Source organism: Neovison vison, chromosome 8 (genome assembly GCF_020171115.1).
Source record: "Neovison vison isolate M4711 chromosome 8, ASM_NN_V1, whole genome shotgun sequence".
Taxonomy (NCBI): Eukaryota; Metazoa; Chordata; class Mammalia; order Carnivora; family Mustelidae; genus Neogale; species Neogale vison.
In genome coordinates this window covers 103697368-103723691 of record NC_058098.1, presented here as the reverse complement: position 1 = coordinate 103723691, position 26324 = coordinate 103697368, and the positions used below count along the sequence as shown (strand labels likewise).

The 26324-nt window shown below is 46.4% G+C and overlaps 2 protein-coding genes across 2 annotated transcripts in view; one reads left to right on the top strand and one right to left on the bottom strand.

The window, feature by feature from the left end:
* TRABD2A (TraB domain containing 2A) overlaps window positions 1–11145 on the top strand; it is a 53731-nt gene extending 42586 nt beyond the window's left edge. The window contains exons 5-7 of the mRNA XM_044261527.1: window positions 1383–1473; window positions 7743–8000; window positions 10760–11145. Coding sequence (XP_044117462.1) covers window positions 1383–1473; window positions 7743–8000; window positions 10760–10943 — 533 coding nt within the window. The 3' untranslated portion in view covers window positions 10944–11145. The remainder of the gene's footprint in view (window positions 1–1382; window positions 1474–7742; window positions 8001–10759) is intronic.
* Window positions 11146–13186: 2041 nt separating this feature from the next.
* DNAH6 (dynein axonemal heavy chain 6) overlaps window positions 13187–26324 on the bottom strand; it is a 223832-nt gene continuing 210694 nt past the window's right edge. The window contains exons 74-76 of the mRNA XM_044261526.1: window positions 25737–25888; window positions 22675–22897; window positions 13187–13427 (exon numbers count right to left, since the gene is read on the bottom strand). Coding sequence (XP_044117461.1) covers window positions 13324–13427; window positions 22675–22897; window positions 25737–25888 — 479 coding nt within the window. The 3' untranslated portion in view covers window positions 13187–13323. The remainder of the gene's footprint in view (window positions 13428–22674; window positions 22898–25736; window positions 25889–26324) is intronic.

Here is a 26324-nt window from a genome sequence, read left to right as displayed (position 1 = left end):
CCTTGCCAATGCCCCTTTCATCTGAGCCAGTTGCCTCTCATCAATCTTGGAGTCATAGACCCTACAACTGAACCCAAGAATGGAGTAGGGGCCAATATCTTCTGCCATAGTCCCCGCCCTCGGGCTTTCTAGGGTCACAGAGGCTGATCCAGGTTCCTTCTGTGGGACCAGGACATGGGAGAGACTTAAGACCACTTGTCGTCTCTTCTGCAGCATGGATGGACCTTAATTTGCTGTCTCAGTCTTTGGTTATCGAATACTGAGGTGTCAAAATTGCATTGACTCCGCGGCTGCTTAGCATGTGAAGTCCGGAACCTGTTTTACCTGTTTTCTAATTTAAAGTGGAGATAATAACAATCCCTCTAAAGTTCTATGCCATCACATGATAGACCGCTACAATTTAATGGGCCATTTAGGACATTAAAATGCCATACACTGTCACAGACAGGGACATGTCAGTTCTGAGCATCAAAACCAAAGGAGGAACGCCTTGGTGGCACTGTCTGTTGAGCATCTGTTTCTTAAACTCAGCTCAGGTCTTGATCTCAGGGTCATGAGTTCGAGCCCTGTGCTGGGCTCCATGCATGGAGCCACCTAAAAGAAAAAAAAAAAAAAAAAAGAAAAGAAAAAAACCTGGAAGGAAAGAAGGTTAATCTCAGGATCTACTTTTGGCCTTTAAAATGTTTATTTGAAGATGTCAGCACAAGCTTATCTGTTTGATCTTTGTTGTTTTTTTATTAAAAAGGAAAAAGTGAGGGGACCCTGGGTGGCTCAGTGGGTTAAAGCCTCTGCCTCAGCTCAGGTCATGATCTCAGGGTTCTGGGATCAAGCCCCATGTCAGGCTCTCTGCTCGGTGGGGAGCCTGCTTCCCCCACCCTCTCTGCCTGCCTCTCTACTTGTGATCGCTGTCTGTCAAATAAGTAAAATCTTAAAAAAAAAAAAAGGGAAAAAGTGAAATAAAATTCAAGCTGAGGTTTCCAGCTATGGTGGCTTCTGCTAAACGGAGGTTTTAACTGTACATTCATCTTTATGTGTCAGACAGAAGGGGGCTTGGGTCTTATAGGTGGTTGGCTTGTATAAATGAGGAGAATGGTCAGGACTGTTAACAGTGCCTTCAGAGGTAGAAGGTTGGGATTTGGTGTCTAGGCTGTCCTCTTACTGTGTGACTCTGGGCAGCTCACTGCACCTTTCTCATCCTCTGTGTCCTCATCTCTGAAATAATGGTTACTGCTCCCTGTCTACAGACACTCTGGAACTCTCCTGGGCTGGACAGAAGGCATGGAGGGTTGCCCAGGTTATTTCTTTGATCTGGGGTGTATGTTTGGGGGTATGTTTAGTAATCATGGGAACTGCCGTGTTTCTGATCATTTTTCTTCCCGCAGGTCATTTCATGGGCAACAACACAGTACTTGATGTCTTGCGGCGCGAAGGCTATGAGGTAGAACACGCCCCCGCTGGACGACCCATCAACAAGTAACCTTCCTGTGCTTCTATCTTGGTTGGGGAGCAGTTAGGGGGACCAAGACCCCCACAGGGCTGCCTGGGCACTGAGATGGGCTGTCCCCTGAGGGGCTCCAGAGGCCCCCAGCAAGGCTTTTATCACCCTTCCCATCTGGTGGCTAAATGGACACTCGGCACCCAGCTCCGCTGGCATCCTGTTGTGGCTGCGGCTCTGTCAGACGTGGGTTGGCTGCAGGAACTTTGGGCAACAAGAGACTGTGGACTTTTCCTCACAGTCTTGGGGCAGAGAAGGAGAAGGGAAGACTGCTCCACGGTCCTGGGGGCCCCAGGAGGGGTGGTTTGGCTTAATAAGCTCAGTGCCCTTCCAGTGGGCATTTGGGAGATTTCAGGGAGGGGAGGCAGATGGTGGAATCAGTCATATTGTCAGGTCAGAGGGGCTAAAGGCACAGGACGCCCCTGTGAGACCCATCTTGGGGGTAGGAGCCAAACTCCTTCTCTTTCCCTGAGCTCCCCCTGCCCCCAGGTCAGTTTATTTCTAATTTTGATGGCCTGTGGATACTTCCTTCCCCTTCCATACTAGTCAGCTTGGGCTGCCATCCCAGAATGCCACAGACTGGGCACTTGAACAAGAAAAAGGTATTTACTTCCAGTTTTGGAGGCCAGAAGTCCAAAATCCAGGTGTTGGTAGGTTCGGTTTCCCCTGAAGTCTCTCTGACTTGCAGATGGTGCCCTCTGTGCACACATAATCCCAGTGTCTCTCTCTGTGTAATTTCCCCTTTTTACAAGGACACCAGTCAGACGATCCCAGCCCACCCTAATGGCTTCATTTTAACTTAATCACCTCTTTAAAGGCCCTGCCTATGAATAGAGTCACATTCTGAGGAACTGGCTGTCAAGGCTTCAACATAGGAATTGACCCCAGAACACACGCCATTCCTCGCTCCACTTCTTCCAGATCGTGGTCACCAGCGCCCCCTCCTGGCAGAGATCTCAGCGGTGCTGAGGAGAATGCGGAGGTGGGGGGTGGTCCTCTGCTGAGGGGGTAGAGAGGGGGTAGGAGGTGGTGCGTGCTTATGGCCACCCTTCCCCAGGTACCCTCTCTCTCTTCAGAATCTCCCTTCAACTCATGTTGTTTCAAGTCAGGGCCTCTTGCTAGCCCCTCACTCCAGAGTGTCCTCCCTCACAGTCCAGTGACCCCCCGGGGGGGTGGGCCAGAATTCTGCCAGTCTCCCTCAGTACAGCCTGGGCCCATCTCCCCCCCCCCCCCGCCCCCCGCTACTTCATACCTACACGCAGTGCGTCAGTAGTAACCGTTCTGCACTGGCACCCTTACTCTGAAAAAGCCCTCACTTGAGACTCCTCATTTCTCACCTTCATCATACCTCGGGCCTCCTTTCTCCGGTTCCCTCCTCTCCTTTCCCCTGGCCCTCACACTCTGATCCATTCTTTCCTTTCTGTGGGACTAACCTTGCAAACGTCCCTTCCTCACAAACCTTCAGTGGTTTCTCCCTGTTCTTTTCCAAAGTCCGATTTCTGTGCGCTGATGTCTCAGCTCCCAGGCCCTACCGTTTTTCCAGCACAGGTAGGCTTCTTGCATGGGAAAACCTCCCACCCAGGCTGCTGCGTGTCCACCTCCCCCTGACAGGGAAGACCCTGCCCCTCCTTCAGCCAGCTCTGCTGATGGCCCAAGTGTGGCTCTTTCTCTCCCTCCTCTCCTCCTTCAGCCCTGGACGGAGAACCCAGCCCTTAGTGGTTCTCTGCTTGGTTTGGGGGGACTGGGTCTTTCCTCACCTACTGGCTGTGTGCTCCTGGATAGCAGGGTGGGCTGGGCCCCCTGGTCCCTTCTCAGCTCCCCGCCCTGCTGCAGGGCTAACTCGGCTGGTGTTTGGCACCCAATGCTTGTGGGTGCTGAAGAGGACCCTGCCGTGCCTGTGTGTGTATGTGTGTGTATGTACATGGGTGTGCATGTACGTGTGTGCATGTGTACTTCCTACGTATGTGTATTTCCTACTTCTCTTTCTAACCCTGAAACCTGCCTCTGGGAGGAAGCAAAGTCAGGAATCACAATTTTGAAAATCTCTCCGTGATTCTGATGCACAGTGAGGGCTGAGAACCATGCTGACATGCAGCCCGGCGGCTCACATTTCCAGGGGAGGAAAGAACATTTACTGATAGATTGTCAGGTGTCAGCTAAATTCACATGGACTCTCAGTTAATCCTCAAAGCCAGCCTGTGAGGCAGGTGTTTCTTCTCCTTTCCGGACGGACAAACAGAAAGATCACACAGGTCATCAGTGCCATAGTGCGGCTCAGACTGCCCCACTTGCGTGTCCCTTCTCTTTCTGCCTTTTCTTCTTCTATGTTTTACTTCCCAGATCTTTTGTCTTTGCTCATGCAGTTTCCTCTGCCAGAGGGTCAGTCGTCATCCCCGCCCCTAATTCTGTCAGTCTTTTGTGAGGTCCAGTACAAATGCCCCATCTTCTTCTCTGCTCCAGCCGAGGCCCACCCCCATGCAGGAATTCCCAAGGGGTTTGGTGTGTGCATCTGTGGTAGCTGTCCTGGCGTCTGGCACACCCTATGTGCTCCATTTGGGTAAATGTCTATGACTTTTCAGTGGTGAGCAGTGCTCCCAGGGGAGGCCACAAGGGAGCAGGAAGTCTGAAAAGGAGCTTCTGTTCAGGAAGAGGAGGGGGGGGGAGGGCCTAGAGCTGGGGGGAGGGTGGGAGGAAGTGTCCACAGTGAAGGTATTGGCGAGGGCCAGTGCAGTGGCTGTGAACACACCCACTTCCTTCCTACTCTCCTTAGCAGTGATCTGATAACCCTTGAGGGATGATTCTGATCATATGGAACTTGGATCTGGGACAGGCTGTGTGAATGAGGGGGCAGGAGGCCTTCCAACTGGTGACCTAGCTTACTCCAGCCCTGCCAGCCCCTTGGGGTTTGGGTGGTACGAGGTGGACAGAGTACGAGGTGGACAGAGAAGGGCTGTATTTTGGAGTAAGGGGAGGGCAACTGGCAGCCACTCCCCTCCACTGTCACCTGGAACACACAGCTGGAACACACAGGAAATGCTGCTGGCAAGGCTCCCGCTGGGCTGATTCCAAGGATTTAGCCAGTCCCCAACACCCACACCTCTTCCAGGATGCTGAGGGTTTTTGTTTTTGTTTTTGCTGCCACAACAAACTACTATAAACTTCAAGCAAAAGATTATTTTACACTGGGGGGAGTGTGGGGGGAAGTGTCCACAGTGGTTGGACACTGATGAGAAATCTGACATGTCTCATTGGGTTGACATGATGTTAGTGGGGCTGCATTCTCTTCTGGAGCCTCTAGGGGAGAATCTGTTTACCTGCCTTTTCCAGTTTACAGAGGTTGCTCACATTTCTTGGTTTGTGACCTCTTCCACCATGTTCAAAGCCAGTGACACTGCATCTTGCTGACCATTCTTCTGTACTTAACATCTCCCACAGGCCACAGAAAAGTTCTTTAGCTTTAAGGATGCATGTGATTAGATTGGGCCCACCCAGATAGCCTGGGGCAATCTCCCTCTCATAGTCCTATGTCACATCCAGAAAAGTTCTTTTACCAGGAAAGGTAACAAATGTATTCACAGGTTCTGGGGATCAAGATGTGGACATCTCTGGGGGGTCATTATTCTGCCTACCACAAATCCAATGAGGATCTGGTGAATGTTCCTTAGGCTACACAGGGGTGTGCTCGAGGCTTCTGGCCATGCTTGCTGGGCGCACATCCAGTGTCACTCATCCCCACACAGAGGGACTGGGAGGAAGGGGCATGCACATGGAATGCGGACCGTGAGCTCAGCCCTTTGTGAAGTGACTGAGTCGTTTCAATCCTCACAGCAGCCAGGCGAGATAGCTCAACTTCACAGAAACAGCAAAGGCCCGGAAAGGCTAATTACCTTGCCCTGGTTTCCAAGCCTGGGCTCTTTCCTGGATACCACATGTCCTCCTGTGGGTGTGTGCCCAGGAGAGGGGCCACTGCCATCCAGTGTTTCTTTCTTGGAGACTTCCATGGAGTGAGTAGATTATATGAAATTCAGGCAGGGAACAAATAGTTTCTCAGCCCAAGAGTCCTCTACTGTGGCCAAAATGACCATGGGCCTAGGCTTCACACATAACTAGAGGTTTTGTTAAACTTTGGGAATTCAGATGGACCAAAGCATGGTAACCTATAACCTCAAGCTCTGATGGGATACTTAAGCTAGCCCAGTTCTGGGATGGATTGGGCTGTGTTCAGCTCCTGGGATTTTTCTGTTCCTGGCAGAGAAGCAGCCAGAAACCTTGGGAGCATTTGTCTGTAGGGTCTCTCCCAGGAGATTATAGCGACACCATGCTATACTCTCCATATTTTCTATAGTGAAATAGATTAGCTTTATAAACTGAAAAAAATATCTTAATATGAATGTTATTTGAAAATGGCACTGAATCCTTATTGGGACCTAGGGTAAGGAAGTTTATTTTCCTGGTCCTTAGTTTCCTCAAATTGTAAAGTGGATGTTATGATTCTCCAGGACATCTTAGCTGTGAAATATGAGAAAGATATAAATCAGGAGAAGTAAAATCAATTTCTTTTGGATTAATCTACCCCCCTCCCCCCAACCACGTGCAGGGGTAATTAACTTGGTTCTCAAGCCCTGGCCTTGGCTACCTGCAGTAACTGGACTGAGGTCTTCTTGTTTCTGTTGTGATGTGATTTGAACAGAACTGAAGCTGTGATTTGTCCCACTGTGAGGATCCACTGCTTGAAGCCGTAAGAGCTGAGTTTTCATGAATTTGAGTCCATGTTCTTTGCTAAGTAAAAGCAACAGACCTCGTTTGGAGTGCCTACTGTGTACCAGAGTCTGTTTGGGTTATATGGAGGTCAAGGATGACATAGACATAATCTCTGCTGGGGTAGAGGGCCTTGGCATGGGGTCTGCCTGACCATCTGCTCCTAAATCCTCTAGGAGGCCACCAGAATCTTGGAGAGAGAGAGGCGGGGCAGTTTTCCTCTCTAGGCTCCAGTTTCTTGGCATAATGAAGAGGTTCATCTAAGTGGTGTTACTCTTACGAGTCAGGCACTGTGCTGGGCTCCAGAGACCGTGATGAATCTGGCAGGTCCTGTCCTCCAGGGGTCTTGTAGCTGTCACTATATGTTGCTGGGATTCCCAGGCTCAAGTTCAGAATAGGGGCCTTTCTTCTTTGCCATTTGAGGAATTCTCCTCTTTTACCTTTTTTGCCCACCCTGAGTCTTTCCCTTTTTCATTTTTTTGTCTCTTATACCTCCTCTGTTCCTCACACAGGGCCATGAATATTAATTGACATCTCAGTTCTGTTGGGTTGTGGGTCAGAATTGAGCCCTGCTTCTGGCTAGTGGGCAGTTCATCAAGGCTGAATCAGGGCAGAACGACCGAGTTCTTACATATGCTGGTCTGCTGCACGCACATTGTTGGAGGATGCACTTGGCACATCCACGGCTCCCTTTTCTCAGGTGGATGGGAGCCTCAGGGCCCTCAGTGCCTCCATCAGGAGACAACGGGATTGACCTCTGGTAGCTGGGATTCATCTCTTACTGACCCTTCTCAACCCCAACTAAGCCCTTGACAAAAGTCCTGTTGTAGGAAGAAAATTGGTCCTTCTAACAGCTTATTTCCCCACCAGAAGAGATTCTTGGGGTGGGGGTGGGGGACTATAGTCACCTTTAGGGGAAGACTAGAAGCAAGTTTGAGTTTCTCATCAATTGTGAAAAACATGTTCCCTTTGGGAAGGATGGCTTATGGTGAGGCCTGGGGTAAGGTGGTCAGAGGCCAGCGCTGTGAACAGTAGCAGTCATTCAGGTGGGGATGGGGATGGGGCTGCTACAGACTCATTCTGAGTAAAGCCCTTAGGAGGGTAAAGGAGGGATTAACATGATTAAGGGCCATTTCAACTGTCCTAGGTAAATGGCATTTAAACATTCTTCATGTTGCTTTCAATGCTGTAATCTTCAGTGACTTTCTAGACAGTGTGACCCATTGTTAGGGAAGGGGAGTAATTATACACAATTTAAAAGAGATCTTCTGTTCCTCCCCAGCTGGGGGATTTGGAACGACTATGGTGACAGTATGGGAGGGAGAAATTAAGGCGTCAAAGTGATCAGTTCTGGAGGTGGCTTCGAGAACCCTCCCTAGCCAGCTTGAACTTTCACATTCTCTCTCCCTTTTGAGGCCCTGAGGGTGGGGAGGACGCCATGCTGTGCGACTGTCCTTCAGATCCATCTTCCCTCCACCCCTCTTCACAGAGAGAAGAGCCAAACTCCGTCCTCGGGGCCCACCTTCTCGTCGATCTTTGCTCCGGAAGTGCCCGCTGTGGACGTCCAAGCTCCGGAAGCTGCGTTTGCGGCCCACTCGCTGTTTCTGCCTCACGAGTCCCTGCCCGGAAGTGCCGACCTGGGTGGCGGGGCAGAGCCGAAGTATCGGAAGAAGCGGAGGCGGCCTCGCCCACAGCGAAGGCAGCGGCTTAGGCAGTTCAGTGATCTGTGGGTTCGACTGGAGGAGCGGTGAGATGGTGGTTTGGGCTGGGCCAGGCTGGACTGGCCTGGGAGGGGCCTGGCAGGAAGCCCATTCCTGTCATCCATCCACCCCCTGGGAGTGTGAGGGGGGAGCAGCCCAGGAATGCCCACCACACTGCTTAAGAGTGAGGGGCTTCAAGGCTCTGGTGGGGATAAGTGCCCCACTCGTGGGCCAGCCTTTCCTGCTGCTCACAGTCTTAGGCACTGGTGTTCCGGTCACTGTGATACAGGTGAAGCCAGATTAAAGGTAGTTGCTTCAAGCTGGAATAAGGGCAACATGTTTATCTTTGTTAAAGGATAGCGGGTTAGGAGAGCTGGTGTAGGTATGCATGAGCGTGTTGTTTTGCCAGTCCTTTCTGCACTGCAGATCAGGGATTTCATAGTTTTGCAGAGTTGGAATCATCCTTGTAAGAATGGGCCTGTTCAGCCCCCACGTTTGACAGGGAGTAGGGTGACCACAGAATGTACTCTCAGAGATGCTTAGGGGGTAGATCAGAGGTGGGCAGAGGAATCAAAGGTGATGACTCGGCCTGGTCTGCAGGGCATAAGGCTTCTGGAAGAACTATATCAGAGAGGCCTGGGATCCAGGATCCAGTTCAGCCTGAGTGTATTGAGTTCCTTCTATGTGCCTGCTTTTGTGTTCAGGGCTGTGGCTTTGGAGTAAACCAGGCATTAGCCGTCTGCCTTCATGGAGTTCACATTCTTGGGAGAAAGCCAGATCTTGAGTCAATCATCTGCAAAGGAAGTATAGGGTACTGTGGGAATGTGCTTTTGTGTGTGTTGGAGGGTTGTGTGTGTATATAGGGCTGGGCACCAGGAAAGGCCTCATGGAGTGACGGACCTTTCAGCTGATACTGAGTAGATGCCTGACAAAGTGAAGTCCAACGAACAGAACTTTTGAGTCTGGATCGGGAGATTCAGGGATCTGATGCTTGCATAGGTGCTTAATAATGTTGACTGAGTAGCAATTGAGCAAAGAGGGGAAGGATTTCTAAGCAAAGGGAACAACTTGAAGGCATGGAGAGAGTGAGCGTGTTGAAGAAACCAAGATGAAGTCATTATGGCTGGAGCCTGGGAAGTCAAGAGCAGTGGGGTGGGGTGGGGTGGGTCCAGACAGGAAGTGGGGTGGAGTGACTGAGAGTCTTATGCCTGCAGGAATGAGGAGCCACTGAAGGTGGGAAGCAGGCATCCAGTGTGCTGTGGAGTTGGCAGCTTCTTTGTTTTTGTTTTTTACATTTTAAAGATTTTATTTACCTATTTGAAAGAGAGAGAGTGAGTGAGTGGGAGAGGGAGAATCTGAAACAGACCTCACTCTGAGCGGGAAACCTGACCGAGGGCTTGATCCCGTGACTGTGAGAGCATGATTTAAGCCAAAATCAATAGTCAGATACTCAACTGACTGAGCCACCCAGGAAGCCCTGGGATTCACATTTTTATTTTTTCACTTTTTAAAGATTTTATTTATTTGACAGAGAAAAAGAGAGAGTATAAGCAGGCAGAGGGAGAGGGAGAAGCAGGCTCCCTGGAGAGCAGGGAGCCAGATGTGGGTCTCAATCCCAGGACCCCAAGATCATGATCTGAGCTGAAGGCAATCGCTTAACCCTCTGAGCCACACAGGTGCCCTAGTTGGCATTTTTTTTTTAAGATTTGTTATTTATTTGACAGAGAGAGAGATCACAAGTAGGCAGAAAGGCAAACACAGAGAGAGAGAAGGAAGCAGGCTCCCTGCCAAGCAGAGAGCCCCATGCGGGACTCGATCCCAGGATCCCGAGATCATGACCTAAGCCGAAGGCAGAGGCTTAATCCACTGAGCCACCCAGGCGCCCCCTAATTGGCATTTTTAAATGGAGGGAAGCTGGGTGCCAAACAGACCTGGAGAACAGGGACAAATCCTGTTGTATCTATGCTCCACAGTACCTGACAGAGGACAGCCCTACAACCATCCTTCCTTGGTGGAGGAAGAAGTCAACCTGTTTGGTACTTTTTCATTCTGGGCCATTTCCTTTCAAGTGGCCCGGAGTTGGGCGCTTTACACCTGAGCTGAGCTGAAAGGTCCAGGTGGGCCTGAGACCATGGGCCCCTCAGCTCATACTGTCTTGACTTGGGATGTCCGCATGGTGTTCACACGAGACTGAGCTGGGGTGGGGGAGAGAGCCAGATCCCAGGGAGGACCCCTTGTGGCTTGGATGTGCCTCTCTGTATGGTCAGTGAGGAGGGTCCCTGCCTGAGATTGCCCAAAGGCTAATGATAAGCAAGTCTGAGTTGGGCCTTCTTTTTCTTTTTTTTTTTTTTTTTTAATTTATTTATTTGACAGATGGAGATCACAGGTAGGCAGAGAGGCAGGCAGAGAGAGAGGAAGGGAAACAGGCTCCCCACTGAGCAGAGAGCCTGATGCGGGGCTCGATCCCAGGACCCTGGAATCATGACCTGAGCCGAAGGCAGAGGCTTTAACCCACTGAGCCACCCAGGTGACCCTGAGTTGGGCCTTCTTGCACCTAGAGTGTTGATAATCTCTGAACCAAGAACCATATCGCTGGGGGGCATGCGCTGGTCTTAGCACTTGTATTAGCTGGGTTTGTGGTTTTAAGGGACAAAGACACAGGAAGCCCATTAATATACTAAATCCATTCCCATCTATCTTTAAAAAAAGGGAGATGAAAAGAAGCTGTGTGGGCCTTTCGGGGCCTTGGAGTAGCCAGTGGCTCCTGCTGTGCTCTGAGACTCTTGTTTTTTTCTTTTTCTCCCAGTGTCATGGTCCCACAGCTCCAGGTCCCCATCCTGGATAGGTCCGTCTCCGCCGAGCTGCAGCTCCTTCACCGTGGGCATTCCCACCACGGCCAGATGGTGGCCAGCAGTGCCTGCCTATCTCTCTGGACTCCTCTGTTCTGGGTGCTGGTGCTGGCTTTCCAAACAGAGGCACCCCTCCTGTAAGGACTGGAGGGGCCAGGCCAGGCCCCTGACCCCATGGACTTGAAGGATGGCCATTCCTGTACTCCACACTGTGGTCTAGCCTCGATAGGCCCAACCCAAGAAAAGAAAGTAAAATGCAGTGTTGGTTCTTCTCTGTCCAAGAATTGACTTTGGGTTATCCAGCAGCGCTTGGGGTAGGTGTACAGTTTTGTAACATAATGAGTTATATGAAAATAATTATAAATGTATTATATGAAAATAATTAAATACAGTTTCTGTGTAGGCTTTTTCCTACAACGTGTATATATTATGCAAAGAACTCTTGCTCACACCCTCTGGATACTATCACCGCTTCACTCCTGGGCTCTGCTCCTGGCCTCCTGCCACTTTGGATCCTGACCCTGTTCTCCTTCCTGCTGCTCCTCTTCCTACTCACTGTGGGTTCTGGATTCTGGGGAGTCAATAGGCCGCAGGATCTTTGTTTACTCCTATATCAGGTCTGTGATTAGGGTGCTTCCTGCACTCTGGCAAGCACTTTAATTACGTATAATGGGTCTCACCGGCATACTGAAGACTGGGTGGGTGGGTGGGTTTTGTCAAAGGGGCTGTGCAAGAAAGTGGTTTCCAAACACTCCCTCTTCCTGTCTTGTTATTTATTATTTATATGTCTGTGTCATACGGGGAACCTATAGAAAATGAGTAAGAGTAGAATTGTCTTGGTTGAGTCTGAAATGGGAACTTTTATCCCTACCCTCCACCCCTTCCTGCCCCATGGCAAGGTTTCCTTAGGCGCCTTCAGGCAGCTCACAGAAACCTGGAGGGTCTGCGCAGGACTTGGATGGGACCAACAAGAAACAGATGTGTTTCTAACATGTTTGGGGAAAGCCTGATTGCCTGGGCTTGTGGTGCTGTGATCTTCTCTTCCTAGACTTTGTTGTGGGTGCATTCGCAGTCATTTCCAGGGCCCAGAAGATTCTGGGGTCTACTGAAAGAGTGGCGTGGCGGGACTCAGGATGCCATCCTCCACCTTTGCTCCATTCTGCACTGTGCACCCTGTATTGCAGGGGTAGGAGGGTTCAATGTTCCTGGATTCCCTTGCTGCTATGTTTGAGATTCTCCTAATGAGCTAGATGTACGTGCCTTGGAAGGTGGAAGGGCTCAGAAGACCTTTTTCTTCGGGAGTGATGGCAGATACGTGGAGGCTCCAGGAGGCACGCGTTTGTGCAGTGGCCCGGCGCTACATTTCCTTGTCCAGTCAGTCGCCTGCTCCACGAGTGTGGTACAGCTGTGAGGTCGGCAGTTTCCCACAGCTCTCTGACCTTGGGTTACAGCTGCTGTGGTGCCCGATGTCCACCTCTGACTTCTGCTACAGCCATTCCCATGGCTTAGTAAGCACCTTTCCCGCTTGGAACGCCAAGAGTAGCCTCGGATTCCTGCTCTGAACTCTTAAGGTAATAGAAGTGCTCTTTGCTTCTCCGGGACTTGAGTCTGTTTTTTTTTTTAACTTGGATAGGAATGGGGATGAAGGTGGAAGTAAAATGGGAAGGCAGGGTTACTGGGCCTGACCAGTTCTTGCAAATTTCTGTACGGGGGTGATGTAGTTTTATCCATCCTAAACAGGTGATCCCCAGTTTCTTGGCTCGTGTTATGGCTGAGGAGGCAAACAGACCCTTGTTGGCAGGGCTGACACAAGATGGTTTGCCACAGTGACTGCACCATCTTAGTACTGGCCCAACAACCTCTACTTGTGGTGAGGAGGTGGGCTCAGACCATCCTGGCTGGGACTTGGCTGCTTTTCACACAGGCTCATCTAAAGTGGAAGGAGAAGCTCTGTACTTGGGCAGGACCAACCTGCACTTTGTGAAGCATAGCAGCTTTTTCTGAGGATTGTAGTATAGCCCCGTAGGGTGGGGGAACAGGTATCTTGGGGTCAAGATCTTGTTATGCAGCTCATTTGCTCATCAGCTTCCCTTGTGCTGGGCTGTGAACCTTAATCATTTCCCAGAAATGGAAACACCTGGAACCATGTGACTGCAGTGGACACCAGGCCTTTTGTATTAGCGTATTAGGGTGAGGAGGAAGGAAGCCCATGTGGGTAATGCATGGCTGAGCTCTGACTCGCCCAGGCTACTGATTGGAAGCTGCCTGACTCACCTGGGGGAGGGGAGCAGTTTTAAGAGGTGAGTGCTGAACCCACTGCTTTCACATCAGAGCTTGAATTACCAACAGGAAGAAACATTCAAAGTTTATTTTAGGTTAGAAGAGAAAAACCACACTTACTACCCTCTTAAGTCAAATCCAAAGTAAAGCTGTTTTGCTCACATATAAGTTCTGCAGACCTTTGTCCCCCATCAGGAAAGATCTCTGGCCTGGTTCTTTTTTAGCAGGAGGTGGCAGCTTTTCACTCATTTAGCTGGCAGAGCAAAGCTGATCCCTTGGCAATCCAGTAATCTTTGGACCGCTTCGAAGGTAAGAGGACAGTAACCACAAAGTTGGTTGAGTGACCTAGTAAAGGATACAAGAACAAAAGGTTTGTTAAAGAATAACCCCTTGATACAGAGAGCACTATATCAAGACACCTGGTTTCAGGCCTGACTCAGTCTGTAAAGATAATGGGCAGCTAGTCCTCTACAGATTTTAGTTTTATGCTCTGTAAGATGAATATGTTAGGACGTGATCCTTTAGGCCCTGTCCAGCTCTGACTTTGTATAATGTTGTAAGGGATGTTTCAGATTCTCTGCAGTCTGACTGAGGGAACACTGGACTACAATTCCGCCCTGAGTTTTTAGTGGGACTTGGGATGCATTTGGTAGGTTGGGCATCTGTTCACTTGTCCATCTGTCTGTCCATCCATGCGTGCTTTGTTTCACCCTGCAGTTGGGCACCAGAGCTCCTGAAATGACTAAGCACAATTGTAGATATCTGGTCCTCAGGTGTGGGGCATCTGAAGTAAGAGGTCACTTTTGCACTTTTGCACCAAGACCAGTGTGAGAAGTAGAGCATTCTGCCCTCAAGATGGCACTGCATTCATGGCAAATCCCATCTGTGTAGAATTTGGAGAAGGTGGTACTGTCTCCTACAGAGAATGCCTATGTCTTCCCTTTCCTTACTTTTGTATGCCATGCCCTGCATGGTGCCTGGGCAGTGCTTGAGTGACGTTTTATAGTACAGATGCATCACACACACACACACACACACACCCCTATAAACATATACCTAGACACACACATACACACATTTATATATATATTTAACTGTTAGTTTGATTCAGGATTCGAATGAGGTCCATGCCTTGCAGTAGTGATGGGTTTTTATTTGATTTGATGTGAGAGCATGTGAGTGGAGGTGGAGTGAGGGAGAGAGAGAATCCCAAGCAAACTCCACACCCAGCAAGGAGCCTGATGTGGGGATTGATCCCACAACCCTGAGATCACAACCTCAGCCAAAATCAAGAGTCAGATGCCCAATCTACTGAGCCATCCAGGTGCCCCAGTGATATGTCTCTTAAATCTCTTTCAGTTGGTAGGTTTCCCACTCTGTTCCTTTTGCCATCCCATTATAATTGTTGAAACAACCAGACTGTCATGTGAAGTTTCCTACAGTCTGGATTTTTGCTGACAGCATCCTTTGGTGATTTTAAATGTGTTCCTCTATCCCTGTAAAGGGGTGGTTAGATCTAGGGCATGATCACATTCAGGTTTGAGTTTTTTGGGGCAAGAATACTTGAATAGGTTGTGTGTACTTCGATCAGGAAGCACCTTATGTCTGATGGTCTTTCTTTGTTGGGATATTAGCTGTTGATAATTATTACTTAGAGCCATTATTTCATTAGGTTTAATAATAATTTTTATTTATAGTTATGCCCCCCTCCTTTTAAAATTTTATTGACACATAGTATATTATTTGCTTCAGGGGTACAGGTCTGTGAATCCTCGGTCTTACACAATTCACAGCACTCATCATTGCACATACCCTCCCCAATGTCCATAACCGGGCCACCCTATCTTTCCCCCCACACCCCCCGAGCAACCCTAAGTTTCTTTCCTGAGAGTCTCTTATGGTTGTCTCTCTCCCTGGTCCCATCTTGTTTCAATTTTCTCCCCTCCCTTCCCCCCCCCACGACCTCCCACCCTGTCTCTCAAATTCCTCATATCAGAGAGATCATATAATCGTCTTTCTCGGATTGACTTATTTCACTCAGCATAATACTCTCGAGTTCCATCCACATGGTGGCAAATGGCAAGATTTTGTTTTTTTTTGATGGCTGCATAGCATTCCACTGTGTGTATGTATATATATATATATATATATATATACACACACACACACATCTTCCTTATCCATTCATATGTTGATGGACATCTAGGTTCTTTCCACAGTTTGGTCATTGTTGACATTGCTGTTACAGTATACATTCAGGTGAATGTGCCCCTCTGGAGCCCTACATTTGTATCTTTAGGGTAAATACTCAGTATTGCTGGGTTGTAGGGTAGCTCTATTTTCAACTTTTTGAAAAACCTCCATACTGTTTTCCAGAGTGGCTGCACCAGCTTACATTCCCACCAACAGTGTAGGGGGGTTCCCCTTTGTTTGCATCCTCGCTGACATCTGTTCTTTCCTGACTGGTTAATTTTAGCCATTCTGACTGGTGTGTGGTGGTATCTCACTGTGGTTTTGATTTGTATTTCCCTGATGCTGAGTGATGTTGAACACTTTTTCATGTGTCTTTGGCCATTTGGATGTCTTCTTTGCAGAAATGTTCATCTCTTCTGCCCATTTTTTGATTGGATTCGTTGTTCTTTAAGTGTTGAATCTGAGAAGTTCCTATAGATTTTGGATACTAGCCCTTTATTTGATATGTCATTTGCAAATATCTTCTCCCATTCTATCAGTTGTCTTTTGGTTTTGTTGACTGTTTCCTTTGCTGTGCAAAAGGATCTTTGGATCTTGATGATGTCCCAATAGTTCATGTATGCCCTGGCTTCCCTTGCCTTTGGCAATGTTTCTAGGAAGAAGTTGCTGCGACTGAGGTCAAAGAGGTTACTGCCTGTGTTCTCCTCAAGGATTTTGATGGATTCCTGTCTCATGTTGAGGTCTTTCATCCATTTTGATTCTATTTTTGTGTGTGGTATAAGGATATAGTCCAGTTTCATTCTTATGCATGTGGCGGTCCAATTTTCCGAATATATTTGTTGAAGAGGCTGTCTTTTCCATTGGACATTCTTTCCTGTTTTGTCAAAGATTAGTTTACCATAGAGCTGAGGGTCCATTTCTGGGCTGTCTATTCTGTTACGTGGATCTGTGTGTCTGTTTTTGTGCCAGTACCATACTGTCTTGATGATGACAGCTTTGTAATAGAGCTTGAAGTCTGGAATTGTGATGCCACCAACTTTGGCTTTCTTTTTCAGCATTCTTCTGGGTATTTGAGGTCTTTTCTGTGTGATATAAATTTTAATGTTATTTGTTCCATTTCTTTGAAAAAATTATGGTATTTTGATAGGGATTGCATTAAATGTGTAGATTGCTTTAGGTTGCATAGACATTTTCACAATATTTGTTCTTCCAATCCATGAGCATGGAACGTCTGTCCATTTCTTTGTGTCTTCCTCAGTTTCTTTCATGAGTACTTTATAGTTTTCTGAGTACAGATTCTTTGCCTCTTTGGTTAGGTTTATTCCTAGGTATCTTATGGTTTTGGGTGCAGTTGTAAATGGGATTGACTCCTTAATTTCTCTTTCTTCTGCTTTGCTGTTGGAGTATAGAATTGCAACGGATTTCTGTGCATTGATTTTATATCCTGACGCTTTACTGAATTCCTGTATGAGTTCTAGCAGTTTTGGAGTAGAATCTTTTGGGTGTTCCACATAAAATATCATATCTGCAAAGAATGAGAGTTTGACTTCTTCTTTACTAACTTGGATGCCTTTTATTTCTTTTTGTTGTCTGATAGTTGAGGCTAGGACTTCTAGTACTGTGTTGAATAGTAGTGGTGATAGTGGACAGCCCTGCCATGTTCCTGACCTTAGGGAAAAAGCTTAGTTTTCCCTATTGAGAATAATATTCACTGTGGGTTTTTCATAGATGGCTTTGATGATATTGGGTTATATACCCTCTATCCCTACACTGTGAAGAGTTTTGATCATGTTTGATTTTTATCTTTGATCAAGAAAGGATGTGTATTCTGTTGCTTTGGGATGGAATGTTCTAAATATATCTGTGATGTCCCTCTGGTCCAGTGTGTCATTTAAAGCCTTTATTTCCTTGTTGCTCTTTTGCTTAGATGATCTGTACATTTCAATAAGGGGGGGTGTTAAAGTCCCTTACTATTACTATATTATTGTGGATGTGTTTCTTTGATTTTGGTATTAATTGGTTTACATAATTGGCTGCTCCCATGTTAGGGGCATTGATATTTAAAATTGTTAGATCTTCTTGTTGGACAGACACTTTAAGTATGATATAGTGTCCTTCCTCATCTCTTATTATAGTCTTTGGCTTAAAATCTAATTTATCTGATATAAGGATTGCCACCCCAGCTTTCTTTTGATGTCCATTAGCATGGTAAGTTGTTTTTCACCCCCTCACTTTAAATCTGGAGGTGTCTTTGGGTCTAAAATGAGCATATCCATGGGTCTTGTTTTTTTTTTAATCCATTCTGAATCCCTTTGTCTTTTGATTGGGGCATTTAGGTCATGTACATTCAGGGTTAACTATTGAAAGGTATGAATTTAGTACCTTTGTATTGCCTGTAAGGTGACTGTTACTGCATATTGTTTCTGTTCCTTTCTGGTCTGTTAGTTTTAGGCTCTCTCTTTGCTTAGAGGACCCTTTCAGTATTTCCTGTAGGGCTGGTTTGGTGTTTCCAAATTGTTTTAGTTTTTGTTTGTCCTGGAAGGTTTTAATCTCTCCTATTTTCAATGATAGGCTAGCTGGATATAGTATTCTTGGCTTCATATTTTTCTCATTTAGTGCTCTGAGTAGATCATGTCAGTCCTTTCTGGCCTTCCAGTTCACTGTGGATAGGTCTGCTGCCAATCTAATATTTCTACCATTGTATGTTACAGACCTCTTGTCCCAAGTTGCTTTCAAGATCTTCTCTTTGTTACTGAGACTTTTAAGTTTTACTATTAGATGACAGGGTGTGGACCTATTTTTATCAATTTTGAGGAGGGTTTCTCTGTGCCTCCTGGATTTTGATGCTTGTTCCCTTTGCCAAATTAGGGAAATTCTCTGCTATCATTTGCTCCAATATACCTTCTGCCCCTTTCTTCTTCTAGGATCCCAATTCGTCTTTTTTTTTTTTTTAAATGTCACCAAATTGTACATTAAAAAAAAAAGATTTGATTTATTTGACAGAGAGATCACAAGTAGTTAGAGAGGCAGACATAGAGAGAGGGGGAAGCAGGATCTCTGCTGAGCAGGGAGCCTCATGTGGGCCTTGATCCCAGGACCCTGAGATCATGACCTAAACCAAAGGCAAAGATTTTTATCTTTGATCAAGAAAGGATGCGTATTTTGTTGCTTTGGGATGGAATGTTCTAAATATATCTGTGATGTCCCTCTGGTCATCACTTAACCCACTGAACCACCGAGGCAGCCTGGGGATCCCAAATATTCTGATATTGTTTCATCTTGTGGTATCACTTATCTCTTGAATTCTCCCCTCGAGGTCCAGTAGTTGTTTCTCTCTCTTGCTCAGCTTCTTTATTCTCCATCATTTGGTCTTCTATATCACTAATTCTCTCCCTTGCCTCATTCATCCTAGGCGTAAGAACCTCCCATTTTTTTACTCCACCTCATTAATAGCTTTTTAAAATTTCAACTTGGTTAGATTTTAGTTCTTTTATTTCTTCAGAAAGGGATTTTATTTCTCCAGAAAGTGATTCTCTAGTATCTTCCATGCTTTTTTTTTTTTTCATTTTTATTTATTTATTTATTTATTTATTGCCTTAAAAAAACCCCACATATTCCATGCTTTTTTTGAGCCCAGCTAGCACCTTGATAATTGTCATTCTGAACTCTGGTTCTGACACATTACTAACGTTCGAATTGATTAGGTCCATAGCCATGGTACTGCCTCTTGTTCTTTTTTTTTTTTTTTTTTTTGAGGTGAGTTTTTCCATCTTGTTGCTTTATCCAGGTAAAAATAGATGAATGAGAGAACAAAATACTAAAAGGGAGCAAAGGCCCCAGAAAAATATACACTAACCAAATTGGAGGAGACCCAAAACCAGGGGGCAAGGAGGTGAAAGGAAAAGAGAAAAAAAAATAGATATATATTTTAAAAATATTATACACACACACACACTAGTGAATAGAACAGTGCCACACACTTGATTTTGGGTGTATTTTCGTTTGTTACAAGAAACTGTCTCCCAAAATTTTAAAGAAAGAAAAACTTACACACACAAAAATAAGGGTATACACGATGAAGGGATAGAATATGACCGTAAAGATGAAAATTAAATAAGGCTCTAAAAAAGGAATTGATAAGATAGGAAGTTGTTTGAAAAAAGGAAAAAAGAAAAAGAGGAAAGAATGTGATCAGGCTGGAGACTAGAACAAAGCCATGGGCTAGATTTAAGGTATATTTTGATCTGTTAGAAGAAACTGTATCCCAAAATTTTAAAGAGAGAAAAACCTATATGTATACAAAAAACTAGGTTAAATACAATGAAGGGATAAAAATGAGCATAATAATGAAAATTTAAAAATATTTTTAAAAAAAGGTATTGATAAGGTAAAATAGTTTAGGGGCACCTGGGTGACTCAGTGGGTTAAAGTCTCTGCCTTCGGCTTGGATCATCATCTCAGGGTCCTGGGATCAAGCCCCGCATGGGGCTCTCTGCTCAGTGGGGAGCCTGCTTCCTCCTTTCTCTCTGCCTGCCTCTCTTCCTACTTGTGATCTCTGTCAAATAAATAAATAAAATCTTTAAAAAAAAAGATAGAAAGGTTAAGATAGGGAAGAGGAAAAATTAAAAAAATAAAATAAGAAAAAATGAAATTTAAGAAATTTAACTTTGAAGGACTAAAGAATCATGGGGGAAAAAGCCATGAATTCTTTGTGGTGTATTCCTGTAGCTCTGATGTTTTGCAATTCTCAATGATGGGTGAACTTGGTCTTGGCTGGATGTTCTTGTTGGTCCTTTGGGAGAGATTCCTGTTGCAGTGATTCTCAAATGTCTTTGCCTAAGGCAGAACTGCATCACCCTTGCCAGGGGATGCTTGGGTTTGTTCTTGGTAGCTTTTGTTCCCTGAATGCTTTCTGTACAGATTTGGAGGAAGGAATGAGGATGGCGGCCTCCCAGTCTCTAGCCACTGTAGGAGCTGAGAGCTCGGGGCCCCACTCCTCAGTGCACCCTCGAGGAAAGCAATCACTCCCATCTCCCTGGTCTCTGGCCACATTCCGAGCTTACCCAACCTGTGACTGAGTTTCTATCTCTAGCACATGGCCCTGTTTGGAGTCTCCAAACCCAGCAGATTCCTGCAGCACGCTCCTGTGCTGCTCCTCCCAGAGGAGGAAGGGGGAAGGGTGTCTCTTCTGAATCTGCCACCTGTGGGGTCTTGCTCAAAAAGCAGTGGCCTTACTGTGCCTTGGATCATAGTTTAAGGTAGCCCCAAACTGAGAGCTCACTTGGCTCTCGGCTCTGTCTTTGCAGCCAGTTTCCCTGCTCCAATACCTGGGAGCTCTGCCACCTTTAGACACCCCTGGTCTTTTTGTGACCCCACGGGTCCTGAGACCACACTCTCCCTGAGTTCTCCACCCCCTGTTTAGCCTCTAGAGTGATGTCCCTCAGTGGAGCAGACTTCTAAAAGTTCCAATTTTGTGCTCCACTGCTCTACTGCTTGCTGGGAGCCAGCCCCTCCCTCAGCAGTCTCTCTTTCCATATGTTGCCTTGGGTTCAGTTCTACACACGTTCTACCTTCCAGAAAGTGGTTGCTTTTCTGTTCCTAGAGTTGCTGCTCTTCTTGTCTTCAATTTCCTGTTGAGTTTGTAGGTGTTCAGAATGGTTTGATAACTAGCTGAACTCCTGGGACCCGATGATATTTATGTCTACTCGTCCACCATCTTGCTCCTCCAGTTAATAATAATTTTAAGATTTAGTGATGATTAAGTGTAAGGAATCCATTGATGATTTAATTTTTGTATATAGTATGACATAGGGTCTAAGTTTGGTAAAACCAATTGTCCAAGCACCATTTGTGGAAGAATTTCTCTCTTCCTGATCTATTTTATAATGTATTTTATTTTATTTGAGAGTATAAGAGAGGAAGAGAGAGAGAAAGAGAGCGAGCACGCACAGAGGGAGAGGGAGAAGCAGACTCTCTGCTGGGCAGAGAGCCCGATGCGGGCTGGATCCAAGACTCTGGGTCTCTGTGCCTAAGGGACATGCTTAACTGACTGAGCCACCCAGGCACAAAACAAGGTCTATTTAGTGATAGCAAAGTGATAGTACAAAGCTCCCAAGGAGGGAGAGGACCTGAGAGGGTTGTCTGCAACATCATTTTAATTACTATCTTTTCTTGGTTCCTCTTGCTGAGAAGACAGAGTTCCTATTGGAATTTTAGCCAATAATAAGACAAATGACTTTTACAAAATAGGTAAAAGACTTGAACAGACAGTTCATCAAAGAAGATACAAATAAGTACCAGAAAAGATGGTCCTTAGGGAAATGCAAAGTAAAACCACAAGAAGATACCACTATATTCTATTCTATATTCTATTGTCCACTTATCTGACATCTAAAATTACAAGGACTGATTATCCTAAGTGGTCATGAGGATGTGGAGGAACTGGAACCCTTACATCCTGCTAGTGGAAGTGTTCAATGGTGTGGCCACTTTGAAAACAGTGTTTCTTCAGTTCTGGAAAGTTATCAGCCATTATTATCTCTCTTTCATCCTCTTTCTCCTTCCAGATTGGAAAGATTTCTCCTTTCCAGAAAATGTAAAATTTGGCTCCTTTCATGATGTCACTTTTTTTTTTTTTTAAAATCTCATTGTGCTGTATTGTGAGGGATTTCCTTAGCTCATTCCCTGCTCACTCTTTAGCTGTGTCCTAACTCTGTATAGGGCAGATCTTCAGTCTCTGTTTTTTTTTTTTTTTTTAATATTTTATTTGACAGAGATCACAAGTAGGCAGAGAGGCAGGCGGGGCGGGGGAAGCAGGCACCCCGCTGAGCAGAGAGTCTAATGTGGGGCTCCATCCCAGGACCCTGGGATCATGACCTGGGCTGAAGGCAGAGGCTTTAACTTACTGAGCCACCCAGGCGCCCCTTCAGTCTCTGTTAATACAGCTTTCTACTTGGTTCCTTTTTTCAGGGCTACGTCTTAGTTTCAGGCCCACTCAGATTCCCCTTTCTTCAACATGGCATTCCATTTTTGGTTTATTTTCAAATCCATTTTCTATGATGAGTCTCATTGGCTTTGGTGAGCAAGAGATATTTGTATGTACTCAGGTCATCATTTTTTGAAATTAGAAGTCACTGTTCAATAAGTTCTATTTTCTACTTATTAGAATAGAAGAAAGTATTAGTTTTATACTGTCAGTCCATTCTCAGAGTTTAAAGAAAGAGAATCTATAACATTTATAAATTAATATGTTATAAGTGGCCTCCTTTTAAGCTTTGCTAATTGGTTTAAGATCTCCCCTTGCATAGTATACGTTGTGGTTTTTTTTTTTGTTTGTTTGTTTTTTGACTTTGTAGTTTGTGTTTTGTCATCATCTGGGCCAGTGTTCGCACATCCTTACCTGTGGTTGAGAGCGTTCCTGCCCGGGCCCCTGTTTTATAAAGTGGGGAGTGGTAAAGTGTCGGGTTTGGCACATAATTTTGTTGAGGTTCAAAATGCACCACGGGCAGCATTGGATTCATCTGTCCTGGCAGTGCATCCTCCATCACCATCTCCGTGTTGTCCCATCGAGAAGCATCCATGAACATCCCATGAACAAGAACACCATCCTGAGGAGAGGGCAACTGAAAGACGAACAGAAGTTTTAAGGTGAGGAGAAGGGCCTTAGCTGCCGTGGGCTGTTTTCTGAGCCCCACATCCTCACCAGTTAGTTCTAAGAACCACTCTACAGATTGCTATTATTACTCACATTCTGGAGAGGAAAATACAGAGGCTTGGAAAGGTAAAATGACGTCCTTCTCAGTTTGACACCAAATCTCATACTTTCCATATTCCACCAAGATCTCTAATAGGGAAGCCTTTGATAGGCTTCAGACTATCCTATATTATGTCCTGACTTTCTCCTTCTCATGGGAAGTGGGTGGGATAGGAGGGTTGTTTGGGTTAGCAAGGTCTTTCCGGGGTCTGGGCGCCCTGCTAAAGACAGACTCTATATCTCTAATAACACAGAGCACCAATGGAAAGTTCCTTTTTTGTTTTCAGAAATTACTCTAGATTTTTCATGTTTCTCTTAAAGCGGGTGGGGAAGAGAGAGACAGAGAAAGATCCTGGCCCTTAGTGGCCCGTGACTGGATGTCACCCCTGGTGTATAATTTTGGCCAGTTGTAGGCTTCCATGTTGTCCTTCCTCAAACACTGAGTGCCACTGGCCATTTGTGGAGCTAGTTATCTTTGGGATAATTGAAGCTTTGCACCTGCAGGCAGATGACCGAGTGTTTGGACACAGGGAGTATATTTTTATCATGAACAAAAGAATTGTAAGCTCTTTTTGGCTGGTCTTTACTTTTTAGCATCCTGAACTTCGTCTCCTGGGCAGGCTCGGGGAGGGGGTGAGGGGGCCTTCCTGTCTTGGGGGCTGCTGTGTACACTTGTGCATTTTGCCTTAGGAGAGGCTGAAATCCAGCCTGCTATACACGTGCCAGGCCATGTGTGGGAGCCATGTGGGCATCCACCCAGAGGGAGTGTGTTTTCCTAAACTGCACAGAGGTGGCAGATGGGCAGACAGTGGCTTGTGTGTAACAGAAATAAAGCTGCGTAAGGAGTCTCTGGGGGACAGGCACTGGGAGGACCATGAGGTGGGCCCATGATGTGACCGGCCATCTCCAGAGAAGGCAGGGATTCTAAGGCAGTGTCACGCGCCAGGGCCCACAGTCCAGGCAGAGATGTGGTGTGGGTTGGGGCGGGTAGAGGAACAGAGGCCCTGGTGGTCAGCATAAGCTTCCATCTGTCAGAGTCAGCCTCCTGGGGCAGGTAAAAATGTGCCAGGCACAGAGCAGGGCCGACACCCTGGAAGGCCTCAGTGAGAGCTTTTATGTGGATGCCTTCCCGTGGCCTTGGTTATTCCTGATATGGGCCTGGGACACCCTCCTGGCTAAGAAGGGGCTGAAAATAATGAGGAGTGCAACTCTCAATTTATTTTCTCTTTCCTTTGAAAAACATTTTGATGCTCAAATTTCCTTAAAAGTGTAACTCTTTTTATTGTCATTTTAAATATAGGCAATTAAGAGGCATGGGATGTTACAGTATTTCATAAGTAAGCCATGCATATTGGCTCAGTTTGTCTTTTTAAGTTTTTGCTCGTGTGAGCAGAGTAGATCAGTCAGATCTGAGTGGGGTGGATGACGACAGAATTATCCAGGAGCAACTTCTACTAACTGATGCCAGGATATGTTAAGAAAGTTTAGTAAAGCCATTCACCACAATTCTGTTGATTGGTGCGTGAACACTTTCTTGGAAAAAGCCATCTGGAAGCAAATGTTTGATTTTGTGGCACAAATAGGGCATTATATTTATACGGCTCACTGGTACACAGAGCTCCAGTCCCCGCCGCTATCTCCTTAGCACATCGAAGCTGGGCAGCTCACATTGGCAGCAGTGGTTCTCATCCCTGGCTGTACACTCAAATCACCAGGGGAGCTTTGGAAAATAATGGTGCCTAATGAAACGGGTGATTCTGATGTGACTAGCGGGTAATCTGGGCACTGGGATGTTTAAGAAGTTTCCACAGGTGATCCTAACTGTCAGTCAAGTTTGAGAATCACTGATACTCTAGAGCCATGGTTCTCAAACTTTAGTGGGCCAAGAACCCCATGTAGAACTTGTCACAGTACAGATTTCTGGGTCCCAGCCCAGAGTTTCTGATTCAGTAGATCCGGAATGGGTCCTTGGAATTTGCATTTCTAGTAGGTTCCCAGGTGATGCCCAAGCTCCTGGTATTGGAATCACACGTTGAGAACTTCTGCTCTAGAAGGAGTAAACTATGTAGGCAAGAAGTTTAAACTGCTTCTCTAGTGCACTCCTGTAAGTTATGCTGTGTATTTGTGGTTATATAATGTATGAAGTTGGTACATCACTTCCGCTAGGGGGCAGCTCAGTGAACGGCTGATAGCCTCAGCCTGTAATAGTAGTTCTTGATTGTGGGAGCATTCTGTGCCGGTTCATTCTTACCGCATCACTGCTCTGAGGCCGGTGGCGGCCCCATCTTAGGGATGAGAAAGCTGAGATGCAGACACCCTGGTCATTGCTCTAGCGTACTTAGCTGGCAAAGGGGAAGGTCAGAATTTAGAGTCAGGCCTGCCTGATTCTGAAACCCTTGTTTTTAACATCTTGTTAAAACCCTCATATTTAACCTCTTTCTCTGTTAAAAAGGAGAAAGTTGCCATAGGAATCTAAAGAAATAGACAGTGTTACTTTAAAGAACATCTCTACAAATCAGGCTAATCTGGGCAGTTCCATCTAGGCACTGCTTGCTTGGGGAGTTTGTCTGAGGGCTGTGAATCTTGTCTGCTTCTTGTGCTCCTGCATGTGGGAGACAGTGGGAGAGGGGGCTAGGGAAGGATGGCTGAGATCTCAGATGGCCTTGGGACAGGGCTGCTTTGCTGTAACAGTAGTCAGGGGACAGTACCTCCAAGTCCATGGGCAATTCTTGTCCAAACTGCACTGTCTTGGCAGCTTCTGTAACTGCAGCTTGATCCCGGTAGATGGGAATCATGTTGTATTTGAAACTCAGCTCATCTATAGGCAAATTGTATTTCCGAGCATGATTTTGAAGAGTTCCTATAAATATGAAAACCAGAAAGCTGGATCCTCTGAACAACACTGCCACTTCTCTGCTTGCCTCCGCCAGGCTGCTCTAGCATTTGAGAGCTTCCACTCCAGCGAGAAGTCTCAACCATTAATGCCTTACTCCAAATTAGCTCATCAGACTGGAAGCCTGCAGTGATGTTGGGAGGGATGGAGCCATGGCAGGGCTGGGAAGAGAGGGAGGAAGGCCAAGTCTCAAGGGCACTGCTCTGCATCGAGGGAGATAAGCCAGTGCAGGAATTCCAGAGCCCCATCTCTCTAACTTCAAAGTCCTGCTCAGCTTGTTTTATATGGGCTGTATATAAGGCTGGGCCCGCTAGCTGGAGTCCTTGAGGGCTGCTGGGAGGAGTATTTGTTAGCGGGAAGGAAGCTGCGCTGAGGTGGGGTTGGAGCAGGTGGTGCCTTTAAG